The sequence below is a fragment of the Chroicocephalus ridibundus genome, chromosome 6 (assembly GCF_963924245.1).
Source record: "Chroicocephalus ridibundus chromosome 6, bChrRid1.1, whole genome shotgun sequence".
NCBI classification, from domain to species: domain Eukaryota; kingdom Metazoa; phylum Chordata; class Aves; order Charadriiformes; family Laridae; genus Chroicocephalus; species Chroicocephalus ridibundus.
Genome location: NC_086289.1, coordinates 51612227 through 51635530, shown reverse-complemented (window position 1 = coordinate 51635530; position 23304 = coordinate 51612227). Strand labels below are relative to the sequence as shown.

At 39.2% G+C, this 23304-nt stretch overlaps 1 protein-coding gene across 9 annotated transcripts in view; it reads right to left on the bottom strand.

Moving 5' to 3' along the window:
* The window catches only part of DOCK10 (dedicator of cytokinesis 10), a 160944-nt gene that overhangs the window by 33765 nt on the left and 103875 nt on the right, over window positions 1-23304 (bottom strand). For 8 of the 9 annotated variants that reach the window (XM_063338053.1, XM_063338056.1, XM_063338051.1 and 5 more), the window contains 14 exons: window positions 19934-20121; window positions 19269-19334; window positions 18305-18397; window positions 16294-16417; window positions 16023-16144; window positions 15251-15337; window positions 14616-14708; window positions 14075-14193; window positions 11082-11151; window positions 7316-7429; window positions 6002-6073; window positions 5218-5364; window positions 3050-3133; window positions 129-225 (listed from right to left, as the gene is read on the bottom strand). In XM_063338053.1, the coding sequence (XP_063194123.1) occupies window positions 129-225; window positions 3050-3133; window positions 5218-5364; window positions 6002-6073; window positions 7316-7429; window positions 11082-11151; window positions 14075-14193; window positions 14616-14708; window positions 15251-15337; window positions 16023-16144; window positions 16294-16417; window positions 18305-18397; window positions 19269-19334; window positions 19934-20121 (1476 nt within the window). The remainder of the gene's footprint in view (window positions 1-128; window positions 226-3049; window positions 3134-5217; window positions 5365-6001; window positions 6074-7315; window positions 7430-11081; window positions 11152-14074; window positions 14194-14615; window positions 14709-15250; window positions 15338-16022; window positions 16145-16293; window positions 16418-18304; window positions 18398-19268; window positions 19335-19933; window positions 20122-23304) is intronic. The other variant, XM_063338050.1, reaches the window with a different exon arrangement.

Below are 23304 nucleotides of genomic sequence, written 5' to 3'. Positions count from 1 at the left end.
GAAAAGCCACTTGGGGCTCCTGTGCCTGATGTGCAGACATGATACTTCAGAGCATTAGTTGTTACCTGTTCTTTGAACCTCCTGATAATTCGCCATTGTACAGAAACCCTTTCGGGGTGGCACCTTACCAGGAATGTTTGAAGACCGTATGGGCAGGCACAGAGGGATAAAATGCTCATGGTGACAGACTTCTTGGAGAAAGTCAAATTTGAACTGGTGTAAAGTCTGAAAATCAGAACAGGCAATGGCTCAGTTCACATTACACAGGGAAAATGGTAAGACAGAGCTGCATTACTATTTACCTCAAAATTCATACCCACGCCCAATAACGAAACCTTACGGCTTGTTATGCCAAGCTGCACCAATAACAAACATTTGGGTTTTGTCTCTGTCATCAAATGAACTTGTCACAGTCAAACAAGCTTTCTGGATTCCTCAGCTATGATTTTTCATTGAAGATGTACTGATAAATATAAGGTTGATCCAAGCTAAATACTTAAGGTATATTTAAAGCTACACTGGGTCTTTTGATGGTATATACTATAGCATATAATCATAGTGAAGTATCTTATCCAGTTCATATAAATTTGGGACCACCATAATTATTATGCTTTTCTATTTTTGTTTGTTTGTTTGTTTTTCACCTTTCTTTTTTATTTTCTTCTCTTTTTTTTGGTCAACCAAATACAAAGTTTCAGCCACACAGGTCAGATCTAAAATTTATTGATAGTGTTGGAAACTTCCTCTACTGTTGCCAGTGAGTTCCAGCTCTGAGGGATTTGGGTATTATATAATTTTGGTATTATTTCCTTAATATCTCCCTCCAAAGAAGCCATCCATGATCTTTCGTGGAGCCCTGCAACTACCTCAAGAATTTATGATTCCCACTACAACGATGTGCCACTGAGATATAAAGTAATAAATTTTTATTTCCATCTTCTCAGCTCACTGTTCTCAGCGGCAGAAAGTAGTCATTCAGGACTACCAGTATGACACTGCATCGATCTAGGTTAAACATTTCCCCGAGCATTAGAAAGTACTTGTAAAAGTCTTTTATTTGCCCTGTGTTAAAGTCTGTCAGTCTCTAAAATTAATTTGTTGCATTTCTGCTGCCACCGTCAGGCTAGGATACCTGGAACATGCACTTTTCAGAATCTACCGAGTAGCGGATGGTGGGGGATTTTTCCCTGAAATGTTTTATTGCAGTGTAGTACCTCATCAGGAATACAGCCGGGCAGGCAATTCAGGGTCTAATGGCAAATACAGAAATGAAGCACCTGAACCGTGTTTCCCAAGAGGAACTCTGACATTTTGAGGGAACGCAACAACGAACTGAATTCTAATAAGGTATTTCAACTTTTGAATAAATATTTCTCAAAACAAAGTTTAAATGTCAAAATCTGGAATACTGTGAAAGATATTTCTGTGGAACAGAAATTATGGTGCTTCATTCACAATTACAATAAATTCAAACTGCAATGTTATAGACTGAGACACCCACAAACTATTCAAGCAGCAATACATACTGTAAAATTTTCTGAAGAGAGAGGTCAGATTGCAGTATCATTTTTTGATACATAAACAATCCACTTAAAGAAGCAACAGACGCAGAGAAAGAAATCCTGCAGCACATTTAAATGACAGACTGTTGCTTAGGCATCTGACTGAAGATGAAAATAATGCAAGACCTCTCTCTCCTTTAGGTCAGAAATCTCTGATTTTATTTTGTGCCTATTGTTTTCAAGTTCTGCAAAGCCTGTTCCAGTGGTACATCTGTCTGAGCTCCGCAGTGATTTCGCTTCCACACATGCTGGCAGATGGCTCTGGAGGGATGCTGGGGGCTGGCAAAGCACACGCACTCACTGCCAAGGAGGTGCTAAGTTCTGCTCCGCACACTGACTAATCTCAGGCTTTTCCACTGGCCGTTAATTGGCTTCTTTAATTAAACATCTGTTTCTGTAGTTGGATATATTTAGGGAAGTTTGAAATGTGGAAACAATTTTCAAATTGCATAATATTATTTACAGAATTATAGGCTTCAGGCGATGACATTAATACCGAGAGACTCCATTCTGCATCTGTTCCAGAGATGAGGTGAAAGACCCGAGTGCAGCATGAAGTTGGTTTTAGTAAAAAAGCAAAACAGACCTGGAATAATCTCACTCATTAACTACAAATGCCCAGAACACCACTAAAGAATTATAAAAAGTTAACGGACAAAAGTTTTGTAAGCTTTTTTGGGAAAGATGAGTCATTCAAAGTGTATATCTTGAATACATTCTGTTATCTATCATCTTATACGCTCTGATATGACAGCTCAGAAACCCAGCCATGACAGAGAAAAAGCCCCTGACTCATCCTGATGGATAAAGAGTAAAGGAGTCAAGCTGAATAATTTGGGGACCTCTTGCAGTTTAAAATTTATTGTTCAAACTGTATCACTGACTATTAGAGGGATTATAGAAGAAATTCAAGCTGCAGGCAATTTTCCTCATAGCGAGCACAAACTAATTTGGAGCGGACTGGCTTTCTTGCATCATCAATGATGTAAGAGCGTTCATTCAAAGTAATGAACGTTCCGAGATGGTACGTTCTCACTTGAATTTACACAATGGTAACTTGTTCGTATGCTCTTACTTTAATCTCCTCAAAGAAAATTACTGTCAATTGCTGCAGATATTTATAGACCAAACCACAAGCGTACTCTCCAAAGAATCAAAGCTTAAATTCAAAGAATTTCTGACTGGTCAGCTTTTTGCACACTTTAGTCTGAGCCGCCTTTGCAGAGTCTGCCATCGCAGGGCTCAGCAAGTAGTTGTTTGGACACAGCTATTTACTCCCAGCAAAGGGCACAGATGGCTCAAACCCAAAAGGTTTAAACACATATTTAAAGTAAATGTTTTCACTGACTTGAGTTCTGATCATGGTGAAGCCATGGAATACATCGTAAATAGTTTCAATATAAAAATATTCTGCTAGCGAGTCACTTCAGAAAAAAAACCCAACAAACCAACAACAAAAAAAACCCACCAAAAAATCAAAACTATACCTTGCTATCTCCTGTTCCAAACATACTTATATAATTGTTGACAATCTTGAACACAAATCCACGATCCATAAATGTAAAACAGCGCTAAGGAAGAGGGAAAAAAGAATTATTATTTTATAGCCAAAGAAGCAGTACACGGCCTCACTTACGTGGCTGTTTGCCTCGAATCACCTATAACTTGAGTCATTTGCGCAGGTGAAGTTAGTCTCATAGCAGGGCAAGGAAAACCAAGGAACTGGTGAATCTGGCTCCATTTTTGTTTAATATCTTTTCCATAATAATAAATTAATTAAACTTTTCATTTTCCCTGTGTCTGCAGTCTAAAATAACTATCACAGCGTACAGTGCACTAGGAGAAAGCTTATCTAATGAAAGTCATTCATGTACTGCAACACTCAGTCACTAGAGGTGGTACGTGATGGGAGCTGACCTGAATATCTCCTTCAGTGACAGAGCAATGACACTTGAGGAATCAATCCAGCCACAACACTTCGCTGGCTATGAGCTACATTATCTCTCTGGGAGCAAATATGCCACTACATTACTTTACAGTGAGAACACGGCTCTTGCTGACTGATGGGGCTAAATAGCCGGAAGGTGTAAAGGTTTTTGAGGGCCTTGGTGTTACAGTTACTGACATTTTTTTCCTTGCAGAGTCAGCCTACCAGCTAGGGACTGCAATCTTGAATTCCCCACTTCTCTGGTGTTCCTGAACTCTGCAAAACTAGCAGAGCCCCAAGCCTTCTGCCACACAGCATTCAAACACGACTGCTGCAATCCCAGCCTGGAGAAAGCCGTATCATCTCCAACCTATGTAATTCTTTCTGGCAGACTAGATTCGAAAAGAAATTAAAACACAGCCAATAAGCCAAATTATATAATGCAACATTACTGTCTTCCCAGTTTAGCTGAGTAACACACAAAAATAGGATGCAAATCTGCAACACTTCCACAGGTGCGATACCACACAAATACTGACTAAGCCTAAGCCCCTCCATCTACGCTCCTGCTTCAAACCATCATCGTCTTCCAAACGACGCAACGCTATGGAGAGATACAGCCTAACGTCAGTATGCCAACAGCAACTAGCGCTTCCCTATGGTATCAGCAACAGAGACCAACACAGTGGACAGCAAGTTTATTATTTATTTCACCTGTGCATGAAAGGAGAAAAAAAAAAATCCACCTTCAACTTGTGGTTGTTTTCCTTATAACCTCACAGGAACATTTTGTTGCTGGAATACTGCTCTCTCCTAATGTTGTGCTTCAGTTTGGCATAAAAAATTTGAGCCTGGGTTTCAGTGTGTAGTACATACAATGTTCTGTACATCATTAATATACATCATTACATCAATGGAAAGGGGTGTGCATGTGTGTCCAGTTTAAATCTAGATTAAGTATCTGTCCACACAACTTATTGAATGGCAATTTTCCCAGCTGACTCAATGCTGAGAAAATAAAAATGACTGAGAAATATTAGGACAAAACAATAAAATGTGACCCCTTTTAGTGACTTTTCCAAAGTATGCGTGTATTTTCTTATGTTTGGTAAATGAAAGGGCATTACAGAGTTAAAAAGGTAGGTTACACTATTTCACATAATACTTGCAATTTCCTTATTCTGGTTTCTAAAAGCCCACTTGGATTGTGATTAGGAAATATTAATCCACCCACAGCCATTCAGAGCTATAGTATTTAAAGAAACAATACCAGCTCAACTGTAACTACGGTTTCATTTCTTACCAAACTTTTTACCCATTTGAATGTAAGAATCCGTAAAAATTTGAAAACTTGGGCTCTTTGAGAGAGTAGATATAAATGAATCAGAATTGCTTTAAAGCAGACTGAGATAAAGCTTTTGCATTCTCAAAGACCCAAGGGCATAGAAAAACTGAACTATAGGTCAACACTAAACTTGGAAATTTTGTGTTTAGTGCCATCATTCACTCAGAATTGATTTTTGATGGCCTTGGTGTTACAGTTACTGACATTTTTTTTCCTGCAGAGTCAGCCTACCAGCTAGGGACTGCAATCCCTAGCTGGGATTCACTCAGAGCCATCATTCACTCAGAATTGATTTTATTCCCGTTGACTAGACTAGAATAGTCTCAAGTTTGCATTAAGTGTGGGGAAATAAGTGCGTATGCTGTAATAACACAACATCTCACCTTGAGAAATTTTGCAGTGCTGTAGTTTGCATTCCTGGTTTCTTCAAGAGCATCTTTGTACTTCCAAACAACATGGTCTGCTAAGACCATCACAAGTGTATCCAGCTCAGTTTGAAATGATTCTGGAAACCTCTGAGTTCGAGAAACCTAAGCAGGGAATAGATCATCACTTGAGAGTGTACAATGTTGCACAATAAACCTGAAAATACATTCAGGCCAAGAATAAAGACAATAAACCACAGGCCATTCAACATAGAAGGAAAATATTCCTAGAGTTCCACGGATCTATTCTGAGTACAAATCCCCAAAGGAAGAATACGGTCCATAGGAAAGTGGGAAATCTTATCCTCAGATTCCAATGCAAGTATACTAATATCATCTTTGATAATCATAGAGAAAAGAGGTCAAAGCACTGATCTCCAGCTATGTAAGGTTTGCTCAAAGCAGAGTTTCTAGATCATTTATTTGCTGTCAGGCATAATCACCTGTTGGGTAACCAGCCGAAATTAGAGAATTCTCTTTCCATTCTAACTCACCCATTACAAAGTTGATCCAACTGTATTTTTGGCCCACCAGTTCTGAACAAGCAAGGATAGATTTGAGCCCACCAGGTAATGTAATGTTTTTTGTGGATAAAACCAATATTTTACAAAGTATAACAGCGTTTCTTTTTTTGACCAGTCAAGAAGAAAAGTCCAGGTATGTGTATTTCCCAGGATTCCGGATCTTATATTTTCCCTAAGACACTGATTGCCTGCTTAATTGAGATCACGTATAAACTTACCTTTGTTTTGTTTGTATCAACCAAGTGCTGTGCCATTGATTTTAAGATAACTGCAAAGAAGAACCAGGAATGCTGTTCAAAAGAAGGAAAAAAAGGTTAGGAAAAATGATTATCCGATAAATACTTTACAATGCATTACCATTCCTTATAGATAGATTGCATTTCTCAGTAATGCACAATGATAAACTCTATGTGACAAATAAATGAAAGCGCATAAGTGCCATGTATTCGAGTAACTTTTGATCATGTCCTTAAGAGAGCTGAAGTCATATCAGGCACTTCCTGACTGTGGCTCTGTGCAATAAGGAGCCCACAATCACCACTCTTCTGTGTGACCACACTGACCACAGTCCTCCTGTTCCTGCTGAGCACTGGCTTCATTGTTTGTTTGCAGGTAACCGGTAGAAATGCATCATGCAGAGAACCTCAGAGAACAGAACCTGAGAATAAACTGCTTTGTTACTTCCAGCAGATTGGTAATTTGGCCCAGAAAAGGACAGATAAACAGAGTGGTTCTTCAAATACCATTTATAATAGTGAACAGGTAGGATATTAATCTGTATCCTCACATAACTTAGGAGAGATATATGTCATGTATCTCAGGAGATATGTGAAACAAATACACTCAAAAAGCTTACTAATTGCAAAAAAACCAAACAACCGAGCAAACCCAACCACAAGTACTTTCGCATGGCTCAGGCTTCCTGCAGGCCAGCTTTTCTGCCTATTTTTGCTATCCCAGTGCCCTGTGCAAGGAATAGGAACTGGTTCACTCTGAACAGTTGAACGTATTTTTGCCACTGCTGAGCTGGACTGGCTAGCTCTTATACCAGGCTCGGTGATGGGGCTTGCACATGTATGAATTTCTTAGACCTGGTTTGACATGAGAAACCTCAAGAAACCTCAATCATTCTCATTTTGGTTACTGTCAATCAAAGGCAGCAGCTGAAACCAGATAAAAATGTCCTACTTACAGATGAATATTCTCCCTGCATCTTCCAAAATAAAAATTAAAACAAAGTATCCTAAAAGTAATTGCTCATATCACATTGTGTCAAAATTAGGTTTCCAACTCAAACTGCGCTGTAACAGAAAGGAGGAATTTTATTATGCAAACCACGGCATTCTGAGAAATGTGTTATGCTGAGAAACTGTATCAAGTCTGATACGTCTGTTCCGTGGAATCGCTGCAGGATGTGATTCGTGCAAAGCTCACAAAGGGAAAGAGGAGAGCAGTAAGAGACGTGACAAGTGAGTTTCAGGCACAAAACCAGTAGTAAAACTACAAATGTCCTAATTCAAGCTATCATTCACCTTTAACACCTGTTTCACTGTTACTTGGTCATTTAACTTCAGAAGACCGGTCATATTCTTGGCCAGCTCCTCATGGACAGTCCTTTCCTCAACTGATTTGGTCCTGAACACATACTGAAGAAGAGAGGAATAGTAAAAATTATCAAAACGTACATTAAAACAAATATAAAATACCTCAGTAAGAGAAGATAAATGATTTATACACCACTAAGAGCTGACAATCTTTGCCACCGAAATATCTTGACTGAACAACAGATCCACATAAAGTTTAATTCCCCTAGCAGCAATGGCACGACACTGCTCCCCTACAAAATCCCAGTTTTAAACACAACTTCCTGTTGATTTCAGCTTAATGTGAATCAAGAGGAATTTCTGCTTAAAATCAGTGCTACGGTTTATTTCTTCAATAGGGTATAGGATCCTGACACCTCTAAACTGCCTTTCAAGCCATTTCACCAGGGAGAAAAAAGAATAAGCAAGCAGAGGAAGTACGGAGGGTTTTTTCACCCACCTAGTCAGGGCCACCTTTCACTTGCTCCTTTCTTCCAGGGGCAACAGCTAGTCAGAGCTGGTAAAAACTCTTCATCCTGAAAGGCGTAGAGCACCCACTGGAGCTGACAGAAGGGGAAAACTATACCCTTTTTAGAAATCAAGCCCTCAAGACAGGAATTTATCTACCAAGTAAGTTTCTCAGAACTCATAAATCTAGTATGAGTTTTATTCAACATTTTAAGCTAATAATTTGGTACTGGGATCCATTACTTCTTCCCTAAAGCAAGAACTCTGCCAGTCCATCAGTTGGGATGAAATACTTTTTCAATTCAACCAGGTAGGTAAAAGAAAGGAATGCCACTTGAAAATATCTTATTAATATTCAGCCTTGTTTCCAGAGCAGATGCCATAAGCTTCTTCCTATGCAGTTTGACACTTCTGGGGCCAGTTATTTAAGTCAGTGTAATTTTGTGTTATTATTGCATCTGAGTGACTCACAGTTCTCAACTTCCTTATTCCCCAAACCGCATTTCTAAAGTAGGTATTCATTTCCTTATAGATGGATAAAAGAGTTTAACAGTTATTGGCTTTTGACTGCTGCTGGAAAAAGGAAAACAGGCAAAATGGACTTTTGGTGTCGCCTAATAATCACCTGTTATTTCAAAGGTATTTAGCCACAATACGTGTCTATTGCAATTCTGAAAAGTTATTGATTAGAAAAGTTGTTAATATCCATTTAATTAACTACATTAAAATGCTACATAGGTTATTTATTTTGGAATCTGAACAGTTCTGCTGGACCTCAGCAGAATTCCTCTGTGCTTAAATCAGAGTACTTGAGACTAAAACTTTGACTACTAAGATGCTGAGATGCATCACCTGTAAAGGTATACTTTCATGAAGTATGAAAGTAAATACATACTGTGGAAATATCAACCAACAGTTGTCAACACTGAAATTAAAACAGTTTTCCCATTTAGTAAGCTAACTCCTACCATATTTTCATTATTCTCCCTGTGAACATGCTAAAGTTTCAGAGTTCATCAGGAATGTATTTGCTTTCACTTTATTCCTAAAGTTTATTTAAAAAAAAATAATCCCTCCCCAAAACTTATGCCACACATATTGCTTATAATCCACAAGTGAAATGTACGTTATGAAAACTACTTGTTGCACAGTAAATCAGAATATCATGATCTCTACAACTCTCTACAACTACCTGAAAGGAGTTTGTAGCAAGGTGGCGATTGGTATCTTCTCCCGAGAAACAGGTGATAGGACAAGAGGAAATGGTGTCAGGTTGTGTCAGGGGAGGCTTAGATTGGATATTAGGAAAAATTTCTTCACTGAAAGGCTTGTCAAGCATTGGAACAGGCTGCCCGGTGAAGTGGCAGAGTTGCCATCCCTGGAGGTATTTCAAAGCCATGTAGATGTAGTGCTGAGGGACATGGTTTAGTGGTAACTTGGCAGTGCTGCATTAACTGTTGGACTTGATGATCTTAAAGGTCTCTTCCAACCAAACAATTCTACGATTCTATGACAGCCAGAAGCCAATACAGACATTTTTCACTCATAGCTTCTTTCCATGAGTGTGTGGGATCTCTCATTGCTATCATGACCTCCATTAGTACTGTCACCACTGAACCAGAGCAGGCCAAGAGACAAAGTGATGGCAACATCTACCTCAATACTTTTAATAATCTGCAATTCTCGTCTATGCTGCTACTTTAAATACGTAAATCAGTTAATAAATTTAACACTCATAGATATGCCACAAATAATGCATTACTCATTACTGATTCACCTAGTAAGACTAGAACAAAATTTTCCAATCCTCTCCCCTGCAGTTAAAAGGGAGAGAAAAAATAAAGGCAAGTGACAGGGAAAAAAAACCCTGTAACACCCTTAAATGAGGTTCATTTGTCTATTAATTTTTCTGTCCATGTCAGTAACAGCAGTTAATTTCTTCTTCTACTTAAAAACATGCTTCTTCATAAAATTCCCAGCTTATAAAGCTGTTACCCAAACATGCTATTGATGAGATAGTTGCTAGCCAAAAGCATTATTCATAGTCATTTAATGCATATTCAGTTGATACAGATAACAAGGAGATCATCTTTAAAGAGGTCACTTTTTTGGCTTTTTAAGTAATAGTACAGCTTGCCTGGAGCCAAACTCCATACACAGAACATATCCATATATACACTCTCTTCTTCAAAACAATAATGGATGAAAAAAGCTGAGCAAACAGGAAAAAGTTAAAAGAATCTGAACTCCACAGCTGAGAAAATAATTTATGTACAACAGCACACAAAAAGACACAGGATCTTGAAAATGAAATAATGATTTAAGAAAATAATCAAAAGTTTAGTTAAAAAGCTATAGCTTCCTAAAAAAACATGTAGCCATCTTGCAACCATGAAGAGCACCCAGAAATACCTCTCCCATAAAAATTATCACTTATGGATCCTTTTCAACAACAATGAGGGCAACCCTGTATGTGTGTAATACAGCTGGCCAGATATTTAAACGTGATAAATCTCATTACAGTCAAGAGAAATGCTGCAAACTGTGAGCAAACTACATTAATTGCCTCTCACTGGTATCTGTCCAGCTGAAGTCTCATGATCTTTCACTATTTTATCTCCCCCTTCTCTCCTCTCAAACCCTGCAAGGTGGGAAATTCTCAGTTTAACAGCATTTCACAAAGAATGACGCTAAGCCTACACTCCTAGAAGCTCACTGGAAGTGCATTTGCACTAGGTCTTGCTTCGAAAATGTAAGCTCTAGTCATCAGCCAACTATGGGGAATTGTCCCTCCCACATGCCAGTACCCTTTAAGAGTGCACTGCAGCTTCCTCCTCCTGTGCTCAACTTGGTGTCCTATGGAAAGTAAGCTGCACCATGCAGAGGAACCACGAGCAGCCCTTTGTCGTCCTCAGAGTAAGGCTCCAAGCCAGGATGCAGCCGAGCCTGGTAGAGAAGGACCCTCCATGGAGTGTCGCTGCTCTACAGGATGGCCTTAAAGCGGTGTCATTTGTTCAAGGTGACTCAAGAAACTTAAGGCAGAGGAGGAGAATTGACGCAGCCTTTTGCAAATCTTACATTGGTTTCCTAACCAAAGTCACCCAGCCTGCTAGTGGCAGAAAGCTATGATGCAAATGCAGAGAAAGCTACAAACAAGTACCACTAATAGTAAACAGGAAAAAAGCCCAGAAAAGCAAAAACCAAACTCCCCCACACAAAATAGTTAACAGTGTAACAGCAATCATACCGTCACATAAGAACTGATGTAGTTGTCTAGTTGTTCTTCATGGCACTTAGCAACAATGTTAGTAAGAACCCTGCAAGATAAAAAAAAATAAAAACTGAGCTGGTTTGTGTCATAAGGCAGAGAGTTTAATCTGATGCCTCACATTGTTCTGTTATTGTAACCTTATTTAAAACAGTCCATAAGGGATGTGATCCAAACAATGAACAGCGTGTACAGAAACTGTCCCAATGGGAAAAACCAGTCACTCCTTGGGCCCTCCATTTGTCTAACAAAATGCACCCAGTTTTAATGATTATAACTGTACTGACATTACAACAAAAGAAAACTATTAACTAACTAAAGCTTATACAAGACCTTGGATGATTAGGAATAAGAAAAATTATAGTATGTTAATGAATTAGAAAGACAAGAGCTTCTTTCTCTGGGAATTCTACTTGTCAGGTTCTTTCAGATTTTGATAATTCTGTAAAGCTCCGATAATTTGCTTGTGACAGCTCTGTTAATCAGAGACAAACACAAGCCTAAGCTCAAGCCTGAGCATGCCCCTCTCCTGCCCTGCGTGCCCAGAGCCTCACTCAGCCCCAGCCTGAGTGCCCAAGCACTCGGGAACAAAAGGCTGAGCACAGCACCCTCTCATTACTGCGCAGCAGGGACAGGCTGGACACTTGGTGCAACCACAGACGCTCTGAGCTTCTGCAGATCAGCTTCGTGATCAGCAACATGGAAGAAAATTGCCTGGGTCGTGCTGGCACCCACTACTCTCCCAACCTGAGCTTCTATTAATAGCAGAGATGGCACCACTTGAGACCAAGTGTTTCAGCAAAGTTTTCTCTTCAATTTGTACCTGGGCCATCCTTATTTGAGATCATCCTGTTTCAGAAACCACCAGTCTGAGCAAGAAGTCTTCTTGAACTTAACCATGAGATATCTTTTATCTTTTTGAGTACTGGGATCTCATTTTTTCAAAATACTTAATTAGAAAAGACTCTGCAATTTTATAATCTTGTTCGTATGTTAAAAAAACGGGGAGGAAACAGTTCATGATTCTCAAAGGTCAAAAATTAGTGAACTGCATCTCAGATTCAGGGGTATGCACAATAACAGTATGACTGAAACAGATTATTAATGTGCCTGACTGTGGTCCACATACAAGTAGTCATTTTGACTAGCTTGGTGATTTGAGTGCTTACTGCCAATTCTTATTATTGGATTCAAAAGCTTTGTAATTCTTTTAAGTCAGTATTTTTCATATATATCATTTCTTGTTGCTAGTAGAAGTAAAACTTGCAGCAAACACAAAAGCTATGACAAAATCAGTTGTGCCCATTCCTATCCTTCGGCCTTTATTCAGATTTGAAATTAAAATGAGTTCTGGCAAAGATGAGACAGAGAAATGATGACATGACTGGGCCCCCAGACAAGTAAATAACCACGAGAGAGCATAAAAGGAATAATGTTTTCTCCCCAACACATAAGCCAATCTATGCTCTCATTCTGTTGTTGTTGCTTTAATATGTTCAACACAAGCTGCTTCAAGCTATTCAGAAAAAAATACAATGTGTGTATATATAGGACACATCAATGAATGGCACACAGAGCAGACGTGCATATTCCCGTTGACATCAACTCTACCAGCACAAAAGCTACCACACATACAAGAAAAGCACTGAGAATCCTTTTCTTTTTTTTCTTTTTTTTTTGGCCGGGTGGGTATATAGCCAAAATCTGAAGCATGAATAAATTAACATCCTTCCATTTTTTCATCTAATCATTAAAACTATTTTTTAAACAGCTTCTTCTTCTATAGCATTTCTTTTCCAGTTTGGTAACCGATAGTGAAATTCTAGCTTAGGACACAATTCTTCATTCTCTCTATCTAGCCTTAACATCAGTTGATTTGTTGGACATAAACGGGTCCTGACCAAACTCCAACTGCCTCTCTGCCTTTGCAAGTGATGATGCAGTGATGAAATCACACGTTTAGAAGGAAACAGTCTTCCAATCCTAATGTTTAGGTGCCATGATCCTTTGATAAAGGATATCTAAACTCCAGTTTTCCAAGGCTAAGATGAGGAATTTTGCTTCCTTGCTCCTTTAGGTTTTCCTAATTAATCTTTCTTCAGGAACTAATTCTGAAAAACAATCTGTGGAAAGAAAGGAAATATACTGACAGCAGATTAGCCTAACAGGGTTGCTGAGGACAGTTCTCATTTTTTTCCTACTAGTTGTAGTGTAGTCCCCATGTTTAGCTACTGGCAGAAGTACAACAAAAACACCACTACGGTCAGAAGAAAATGCAGTGCAACTTTCTGCCCTTCTACAGAGACCAATAATAATCTCTCCAGTATTTTTTTTTCCTGCTGCCCTGATTAACAGCATCAATAAAGACAATTTCATTATGTGATGGGTGAGAGACTCAGCAAATCATTCCAGCTGTTTGCCTGCTCACTGGAAAATGCCTCCATTGCTCTTCAGTTATTGCTAATATACTCTAATTAAAGAATGCCCCAGAACAGCCTGACCTGGTTTTTTGACTGCATTGGATGCTGCAAGATGCTAAGTTCTTCCTATGCCAAACTCCACATCCTTAGACCCAAACATAAACCAAAACTGATATTCAGCTTTGTTTGGAAGCACTGAGGTCCTTAAGAATGAGACCGTTACCTAGTATTGCCTCCTGGTACAGAGTCACATCCACCATCGCCAATGATTTCCTGGTTGGTACCAGAGTCAGCCACATGATACCACGCAGAGCCCTATGTTAAGGGGGAAGCAGGCATTTTCACCTACTAAAGTCTAAGTGTCATAGTCAGCCTTTGTAAGAACAACTATAATTGGAGTAAAATCTACATTTGCATTCTAGAATGAATTCTTTTCCTCAAACAGAAAATATTCAGATACCTGGTCACAAAATATTCAGATACCTGGTCACAAAATATTCAGATACCTGGTCACAAAATATTCAGATACCTGGTCACAAAATATTCAGATACCTGGTCACAGCTGTTGTAACTTCATCATCACTATTTTGCACCAAAACCCAGAAGAGTTGATTCAGGACTACAGGAAGAAAATTCATAATTACATGGATCTTCTCAATCCTCAGCAAATTCTGTAATAGATGTAAGAAAGAAAATGCGAGATTTTCACTACGAGCAATGAAAGTTGACCACTTGCTTTCCTGCTTCAGCAGGTAAAGTGGAATACAGTAGGAAAACAGGACAACTACGTAGAGGACTGGTTCCCAGACATTCCTAGAGCAACAGAGCAACACTCCACCACCTTTTAACAGGATTTGAGGCTTGGCATAGGCTGGATTATTGAAGTCGATGGGGCAGATGCAGCCATGCTCTAAATAAGAAGGGATGGGAGACAGCTCTGTGACCATCTGTCACATCAAGTAAGTCTAACTGGAGTTGTCATGGACCCGTTGCCTCCTGGTAAGTCTACGCCATGTTTAGAATTGTGCAGTAATGGATCAGTTGAGACAAAGCCCTAAATACAATTTTCTAGCACAGCTACAGGTTACTTTACCTTACAGGAATTGATAAAGTTTGAGGTAGGAGGCTGGGATAGATCCTTTTCCCTTTCTTGGCACTGATGGAAAAAGTTATTCAGGTATGGATCCTAAAATGACAAACATGCACATTAATGTATATTATAGAAAGGATTAGAGTTCAGCTCCATAAATTGGTTACAGCAATCACCCGCGATACTGAGGAACTCACTTGGTCCCTACCACCTTAGACATAGGATACAGAAAGGCAGGTCAACTTATTTAGCTCAGCCCATTGGCCAGCGCAGCTAGCTATATACAACTTATTTCTAGGTGCTTTGACCACTCTGTTTTCAGTGTTGCAGGCCATTAATTTTTTCCTCACAATCTAAGGGATTTCAACAGCCAGATTTTTTTTTTCTTCCTGGTGCTCACTACTTATTTTCTTGCTGTTTATACTGATATTCCATGCTTTTTCTGTTGGTATAATCTTACATAATTTATATTTTTGCTTGAATTGTGTATTCTGTCATTGTCATCTTGCCCTTCTACATTCAAATAACATTTAAATGTTAGAGATACAAATTCATAGAAGATTTTAAAACCTCTTTCAGACACTCCTTGACACTTTTTGTTTGTAAACAGGTAAGAGCCAAAAGGAAATTCCACTTACCTGAGTATTTACTGTTGATACAACAAAAGTAGAGACTTTGAAAAGTGGTTTCCCACTATCTACCCATTTTACGTCACAGCCGATCTGCTATTAAAACAAAACCAAATAAAAATACGTTTTCCCACTTATTTCCTGCTTATTCAAGTCTGCATCAAAATTTCACTGTGTAGCTTTGCATGTGCGCTTACATGAATTCTACTGGCTACTGTGCTTCCATAACCACAGAGTTATTTCAATACAAACCCACTTTTCAGCCCGGGCCCACAAAGGTTATCATTCGAGAGACCAGACTGCTGCCCCACCCTGTCCTCATGACAATAGTAAAACAAACACAAGGAGGCAGAAATAATCCAAGTTGGACAGGATCAGTGGGAAGATATGATATCATTCTCCACCAAACTGGAGAATGAATCATGATCGTGGATCAGGTCCGCTGGAGAATGAATGTCATATGGCCTGAGTTCGTGAAAAGAGTTCTTTTTGACCAGCCTCATTCACATTTTGGAAAAGTTAGGTATAATACTGTAGAATACACAATTACAAAATACGCTTTTTCCGTATACACCTGTGAATCAGCAACATACAACTCTCAATTCAGTGGTACATATATTAGCTTATATACTCACTGATATGCATATGAATATTCTAAAACAGATGCCCTATTTATTGTTTACACTTCCAGGCAAGTGCCAATGCAAATCTGATCTCATGTAAAACATCTGCAAATAAACACTCTGTGACACCTGAATAATATGAAAGTATGAATTAATACCTTTCCACTAGTTGGTTCTTGAAGACTCAAGTAATTGGGAGGCAGACTGCTTGCCACCGGCACGTTGTGTTCTTGGGAAGCTAACTGGGCATCTTTCAACAAAGGAAGCCACGCATATCCCACTGTGCACGAGAACAAATCAATATGACTTTGGAAAAACAAGCTTCTCGAGTTCAATGGAAGACAATAATACCCAGCCAGAAATTCTGCAAGCCTTATTTGAACGTACATCATTTATATTTATAATTGAAAGTAATTCTACTACAGGTACCTGGTGTTTCCAGAGCCTCTTTCTTTTTGGCATTAGCTTTTGCATTTATGTCACAGGTGACATGATAAAATGAAAACAGAATGTGGTGTTTCTTATGGAGTTGAGTGGGAAGTTCAATTTTCACCTGAAATGTAAAATGTTACACCTCACTTTAGTTTAAAAATTGATTAAACAAAGCATCAGAGATGGTCTCAATGACTGACATCTCTCTCTACACAGAGGTCTAAGTACAGCCTGCCTTTACTGGCTAATGTTTGTGTGCATGGGTAATAGATGCTCTCTTAAGGAAATTGTTTAGGATGATCATCCATCACTTAAAAACAGCTTTTTTCCTCCCTGTTTTGTGGATGAATATTTGCATTTATGATGAAAGAGCGTAAGATGAAAGAGGACAGAACTAAAGAGTGATAGACCTTGCTAAGAAGTGATCACCTGCGCTCTAGCAGCCATAAATAGCCACCACCATTCCCATATTTTCAGGATGACCAACCTAAAAACCAAAATGACACTTCTGCTGCTGCTTCATCATCATTTCATGGCAAAGCCCAAGTAATAAAGGCTGACACAAAAATAAATTTGTATTTACGATTTCTGATCAATCTTAAATCCTATATCATGTCATCCATGAATCCCTACAGATTGGGTGTGAGGTATTATTAACCTATCGGAATAAAAATACAAAGTAATCAAAACACATTACCATAGGAACTAATAAAAGACCCCTTGCCCTTGTGAGCTATGACAGAGTTTATCCAAGCTAATCCTACGCTTAAAGTTTAGAGATTGTTGATAAATGCTTCCAGTGTTAAATCAGCTTATGGGTAAGAATCTAATACCATAAACAAAGATACAAAATGGCATTCAGACATGGAGATTAAGACAACTTTCTTGATAAAATACTACATTCTTTTAAAGACTGCGCTTGCTGTACTAGGAACATTTAGGACAGGTGCACACCTCTTCCAGCCAAATCTGCTAATAACATCTGAATTCAGCTCTTCATTCAACTTGCAAGTAATCTGCCCAAACCAGATGGCTCACTAGCATCACATGAAGAACATTTTCAGATGCGTTAAACGCGAAACACTGCTCGCAACAGAGTAGCAGGGGGGGGTTCAAGATCTCTGAAGATGTAATGCTTTAAATTCCACCTCAGTTCCTAAACATGAATCTTAAAATTGATACTTCACATGTAGTTGTACATTATCTGCTGGTCTTGCCCCTGCCATTTTATCAAAGTAAATTTTAACTGAAAAAGGAAGTTTTTCCAAGATAAAGCCAACAGTTTGGAAAATGCTGGCTATATACTAATGTTGTTTGCCAGCCTTATCACTACACATAAAGCAATAGTGGAAAATCCAGAACAGAGACGTGACATTCACAGGCCATCAAACACCGTAGTCTCTGAAAGGGTGAAATTAAGTTCACCTGCAGAAAGCCTGGGGAATCAATATGTGGTGTTGGTGAGACATAAACAGGCATGTGCGACTAACATTTGGCAAAGGCCCACGTCTGAACTCTATTCTATAGCTGCATCCTCAAAAGCACCAGCTAAATGACTTGCTGCAGCCACTACACGTCACTGTACATTCTGTTCAGACCACTGGATCAACAAAAATGCCCCAATGCAGATCTTATATCTCAGAGGGGGATTTGTTCTGACATTTGGCTCCACCCTTTATCATAATGTTTACCGTTTCCATTAAATTCAGAAATGCAGCTGGACATTTAATGTAATCCAGACATGCATTTTAGAGAGCTAGACTGTTCCTAATTAATTCTACAGCATCTTAACTGTACTCAGAACATCTTAGAAAAGGAGGACTCACTGACTCGATTTAAGAAAAAAAAAAAAAAAGAAAACAAAACATTAGACTGTATGCAAATCTATGTAACACAGGCCCATCCAGATACACAAGCAATTGTAACAGAACTATTCTTTACACATAATTTTCTGTCTCACTGGCAAACATGTGGGATTGGCACACAATGAAAGAAAAAGCAGACTGACCTCATCATAGAAATCAGGATTCTGGGAATGATGTAGCACAGCGGTGTAGGCTGCTGTTGTAAATAATGGTCCGCCTGGCTTCCCATAAATACACTGGTAAAAGTAACATGCTTTAATTACATTGTGAAATTCTGCTGATGATACTAGTCTTGGTATATCTAATATGCATGTACATTGAAAACAATATCATGAAACATTGATAATTGCTTTGATCAAATATTAAAAGAAATATTTTAAGTGCTCAAACCTGCAATTTTTTTATACACACTTCCAGTAAAAGTCCATCGATTCTGTGAAAATTACCCTACAGTCTGCTAAACAAGGCAGACTCATTAGACTACTTCCTTGCTGTTATCAATTTCAGAGTTTTCTGCAAAAAGCTTTACAAAAGCTATTTCACTTTTATGCAGTTCAATACACAATACAATGCCTTTACTGACTTTTCAAAGTTACAAAAGCTACACCAGTTAACAGTCTCCTTGCTGGCAGTGTCCAGTCTGGAGGCTCTTGATTATTGAGTGATGGTAACTTTATTCATTCGTGGGGAAACTACATTAAAATACTACGCAACAGCCCTTCATCAATAGCAAAGTTAAGAATTAAGTCTAAGTTTCTTTTAATTTTGTGCCTCACTCTTTCAACCAAGTGTCCTGAGATCAGTCAGAAATGGAGGGTAAATGATAAATTTTAGAATAAAAGACTTGCACAGTAAAAAATGGCTACATTTTCTGACATTGTCTGGCCAGATATGGTCTGCCAGCCAGAAAGCTGGCACTGCAAAATGGCACTGTGAGCTGGAATCATTATGACCAGCTGGGATCAAACAGAACCACAGTGCATATGTAGAAGGATGCATGACAACATTCACTCTTTAATTGTTCCAGGTTAGTAAAACCCTGATTCTTAGGTTTTCTAAGTAATGTCCTCAGAAACACTGTTCTCTGAATATACTCTTGTGGCTCACCTTCAGTGGCTTCGCTCCTTCTTCATCAGAGCTTTTAAATTCAATGCACACTGTTATATTCCGTGCCTGAGAAGACAGGAACGTGTTAAAGCTTAGATCAAAAATGGGGTACCCCTAAAAACTGTAAGGGCTGAAATAAGCTGTTTTCAAAATCTAGGAGAAACATGCAGATGGTGTATCAACATTTAAAATGCCTTTAAGTCACAGTGATATCACTAGAAATAGTATTTCCAACAAGAACTGGTAAAATGCAAGCCAGGCCTCAAACTGACTCTGTAGAAGTAGGGTATAAGGTCACCTGCACTTCCGTGTGTCTTGTCCTTAATTAATTTTCGATCACCATGAAAACGCAAGTAGTACAAGTTTCGTTTAAGAACTACAAACATTATCCAGATTAATTTTCTCTGCACACATCATTTCATTAAAATACAGCCCTTCTGAAAATTGTGAAAAAGCTATTACCACATTATCTCCCTTTGAATCACTAATACAAACTTAAAATTAATCCATAGATTCATTTCATTAACATTGTACCAATGTTACATGATTGCAAAAACTGAAAAAGATCAAAGATCCTCCTTTAGGATGAGCGCTCCTTCATTTCAGTGAGAGCTCATACAGTACACTACTACCCAACGTTGGCCTGAACTGGTCACATACTGTACCTTGTTGAAGTATTTTTGGCTATCATACTTGAGGTGTTTTGGATATATGTATATTTGGTTCTTGTATACTCTGTAAGGTCGAGAATATTTTGTGGATTCCTGTACAAATTCCTCAACTTCCACTGTAGGTTGATGCTCCTTTATGTCATTAAATGGCTTGATTGGAATAAAAGACGAAGTTACGCAGTCTTCAAAAGAACAGAAAAGAAAACCATCACATATTATGTTTGTTTTTACAGTCTTGTTACTAAGAATATGTAATATTGGGATAGAACAAGTAAAATCCTGCCTTAACTTGCAAAGAGCAAGTAACACTGAGATGAAACGGGTCAAATCCTGCATTAAAATTGCATCCACATTACCTCAGAACAATTACAGTGTATCATCCTTAAACGGTTTATCTCACTTGAGTTAAACAGTACAGCATTGAGTACCTCTTCTGACACACACGGTATCTGATGGCATAACAGCATCGTTGGTATATGGACAGTTTCAACAAATATACTGATGTGATGCTGTTTCTAATTAATTTTACAACTCAGTATCTCATTTAAGTTTTTCTATTATCTAATAACAGTAAATGAAATGAAGAAACAAGTAGTGCAGAACTAGATTAATTATATGAGGCAACTGGGATAACAGAAATCAGACCAAGAAACAGAAGATGAAAATAAGCACTCTGTCACCCAGACAGGGAGAGATTAAAACCGGATAGAGTATACTCTGTCTGCCTGTGCCATTAAATCAGTGAGACACTTAACTTCAGCATGGGGAACTCAAGGGCTGTTTGCACAAAAGCAGCTGAGAAGGGTCACCAACCTAGCGATATCCCGAGCTATTTCTGGGGAAAACAATTTGAAAGTCCTGCCTGCAAATTCATTCCTCAAACCCCAGAAAAACCCCAGCAAAAGCCTACCAGTTTGTGATGAGGAAGCCTAAAGAAGCCAGTGATCGCTTGTATACACTCTGCTCAATTTTATTTCCTTCTAAACTACCACAAGAGGAAACTGGCAGTTCCAGGCTAGCGCAGGTCCTCTGCAGCCCAAACAGCCGGGGGAGAAGCGGCTCTATGCCAGTTATAGCAGGGTGGTTTCTCTTTACTTTCTTTCAAATAGACACCGAAAACTCTTCCCAGCCTGCTGCCCACCAAAATACAAACGTGTCCAATTGACTTGTACATGCAGACAACAGACATAGCTCCTGAATTAAGCTGGAAAGATCCATATATGAAAACTTTTGCCTTTCCCAATCAAAATTAGCAGCATTGAAAGGGAACAGCTAAATTAAATCACTTGTATTTATCAGGCAGAAGTGACCACCGCCTGCTGTAGAGAAGCCTTGGGAAGGTTTATTCTCCCCAGCGCCAGCCATAGTTCCCTGTAGACAATCACTCAGATTCCTCTGTGCGTCAATGAAGATACTTAGGGTCACATACAAACTTTTGAAGATTTGCTCTTCTGCTACTAACATTCCCAGGACTTGGGAGACTCTGCTCACTGCTTTTGGCCTACAAAGCTGAGCAGCTTTCTGTTTGGGCAAAACTCAGGCAACCCATCTTAAAATACAAGGATAATGTTACGTCTTATAATTTGGCCAGCTGCCCCTCAAACTTGATTTGTAAGCATTCTGATCATGTCTGGTTTTGAACATCATTAACTTCGGGTTTCATTAGAGAAATCCAGTGACCAACTGAAGGATTAAAACACAGTGCTAAGGCCTCTCTGCAGACTTTCTGTGCTCTCCACTTCCAGTAGCCCGTAGAAAATCCACAGGCAAATACAAATAGCGTTGAACCGAACACAGAAAGGGTAGTAAGTAATAAATGAAGTTTTTAAATACCAATAGCTCAAACGGGAGAGCAGCGATAGCCTGCAGAATGTGAGAAGAGGCAACAATAACAGGAATAAGCCAGCTGGAAACGCAGGCTCCTGCAGCCAGTTGTGAACATCTGGTCTCTCTGTGCCGCACTCCCATTGCACAGACACACACGGGGGCAACAGTCCCATTTGTCACCAGCTGCATGGTGCTCGGCTACAAGCTACTCTTCACGATGCCTTCCACAAGAATGGGGCCTCACAGTTCAGAGTTTTAATACGTATTTTATGGGGGAAAGCAGGGGGAAAGCCCAGCCCTATTCCCAGCTTCGGGGCCCTGACAGTCCAGCACAAAGGACAACAAGCAGGGACCACGCAGCACAGGTGGGACCTTCAGGAAGCTTTTTCTCTCTCCCCCTTTGCTAGAGCTACACGAGTTTGGCTTCCCCCCACGCAGCAGATAAGGCAGAAGTTTGGTTTCAGGTTAATCACTGTCAGACAACATCCTCTGATATGCCACTGGCTCCAGCTCTTGTTGTAGCTATAGCAAATAAAGTCTTATAAAAACAAAGATCTACTTCTGTTGTCTAATGCAAATTGATGCTAATGTGAAGCAGGGTAGTGCCAGTCCCTAGAGCCACAATCATACCAGCAAATTCTTGACAAGATCTTTGGCCAACTTCCTTTCGGTGGCTTTTCTTGGCAATAAAGGATTTTAGCACTAGCCTAGCATGACTTATTTTGGGTGGGACGAAGGTGTTGTAACAGAACTGGTTACTGCTTCCTTCAGAGCTGGCTGAAGTCAAGAAGAGTTTTTACGGAGATTTCAATGAATCCTACAGCATGGAAGTTTTCTGGTAGTTTTTAACTTATTTTGCAGCCTTATTCAGAGTAAGACAAATTTTCCCCATACCAAAGAAACGTTTAAGCTGTTACTCCTTAGAGTGAGGGAATTTTTATTGACTTTCCACAGGAAATGGGCACTTTACTAGCACACACCCTTTAAAGCCAGGCTTTCATTTGGCCACAGCACACACCAAGGTAACAGTAAAAGGTCCAAGGTGCTTTGGACCATTTTGCCTACCTTGAACTATCAGGTTCTTTTAATCGCAAAAATAAAAATTACTTTTGAAATCTTAGCGAAACTATTTTTTTCATCTAATACCATATGAAGATGGTATAAAGATGTGCGATGATAGATTTCAGAGAAATTCAATGGTCCTGAGCTTTTTGCAACAGTGGGTCACAGAAACGTGTCCCGTGAAACAGAAAATTTAAAGAGATAAAAGGGTGCAGCTAAAAGCATCTGTCTTAGCAGTTGCTGCACTGAGTGGCCTCTGAATTAAGTCCTCCATCTAGTCTGCATTCTTGAAACCTGCTGCATGTCCCATTCACAGAGGATACAAGCATCACAGCCCATCAACAGTGCAGGGCTATTAGCCTCATGCTACAGAAGTCCATTCAGCTCTTTGGCCTAATCCCTTAGAGACCAAAAAGTGGTCCTTGGACTTTTATCACATGCGGGTTCAGCGTCTTGTGTTCCGTATTCCTGGGGTA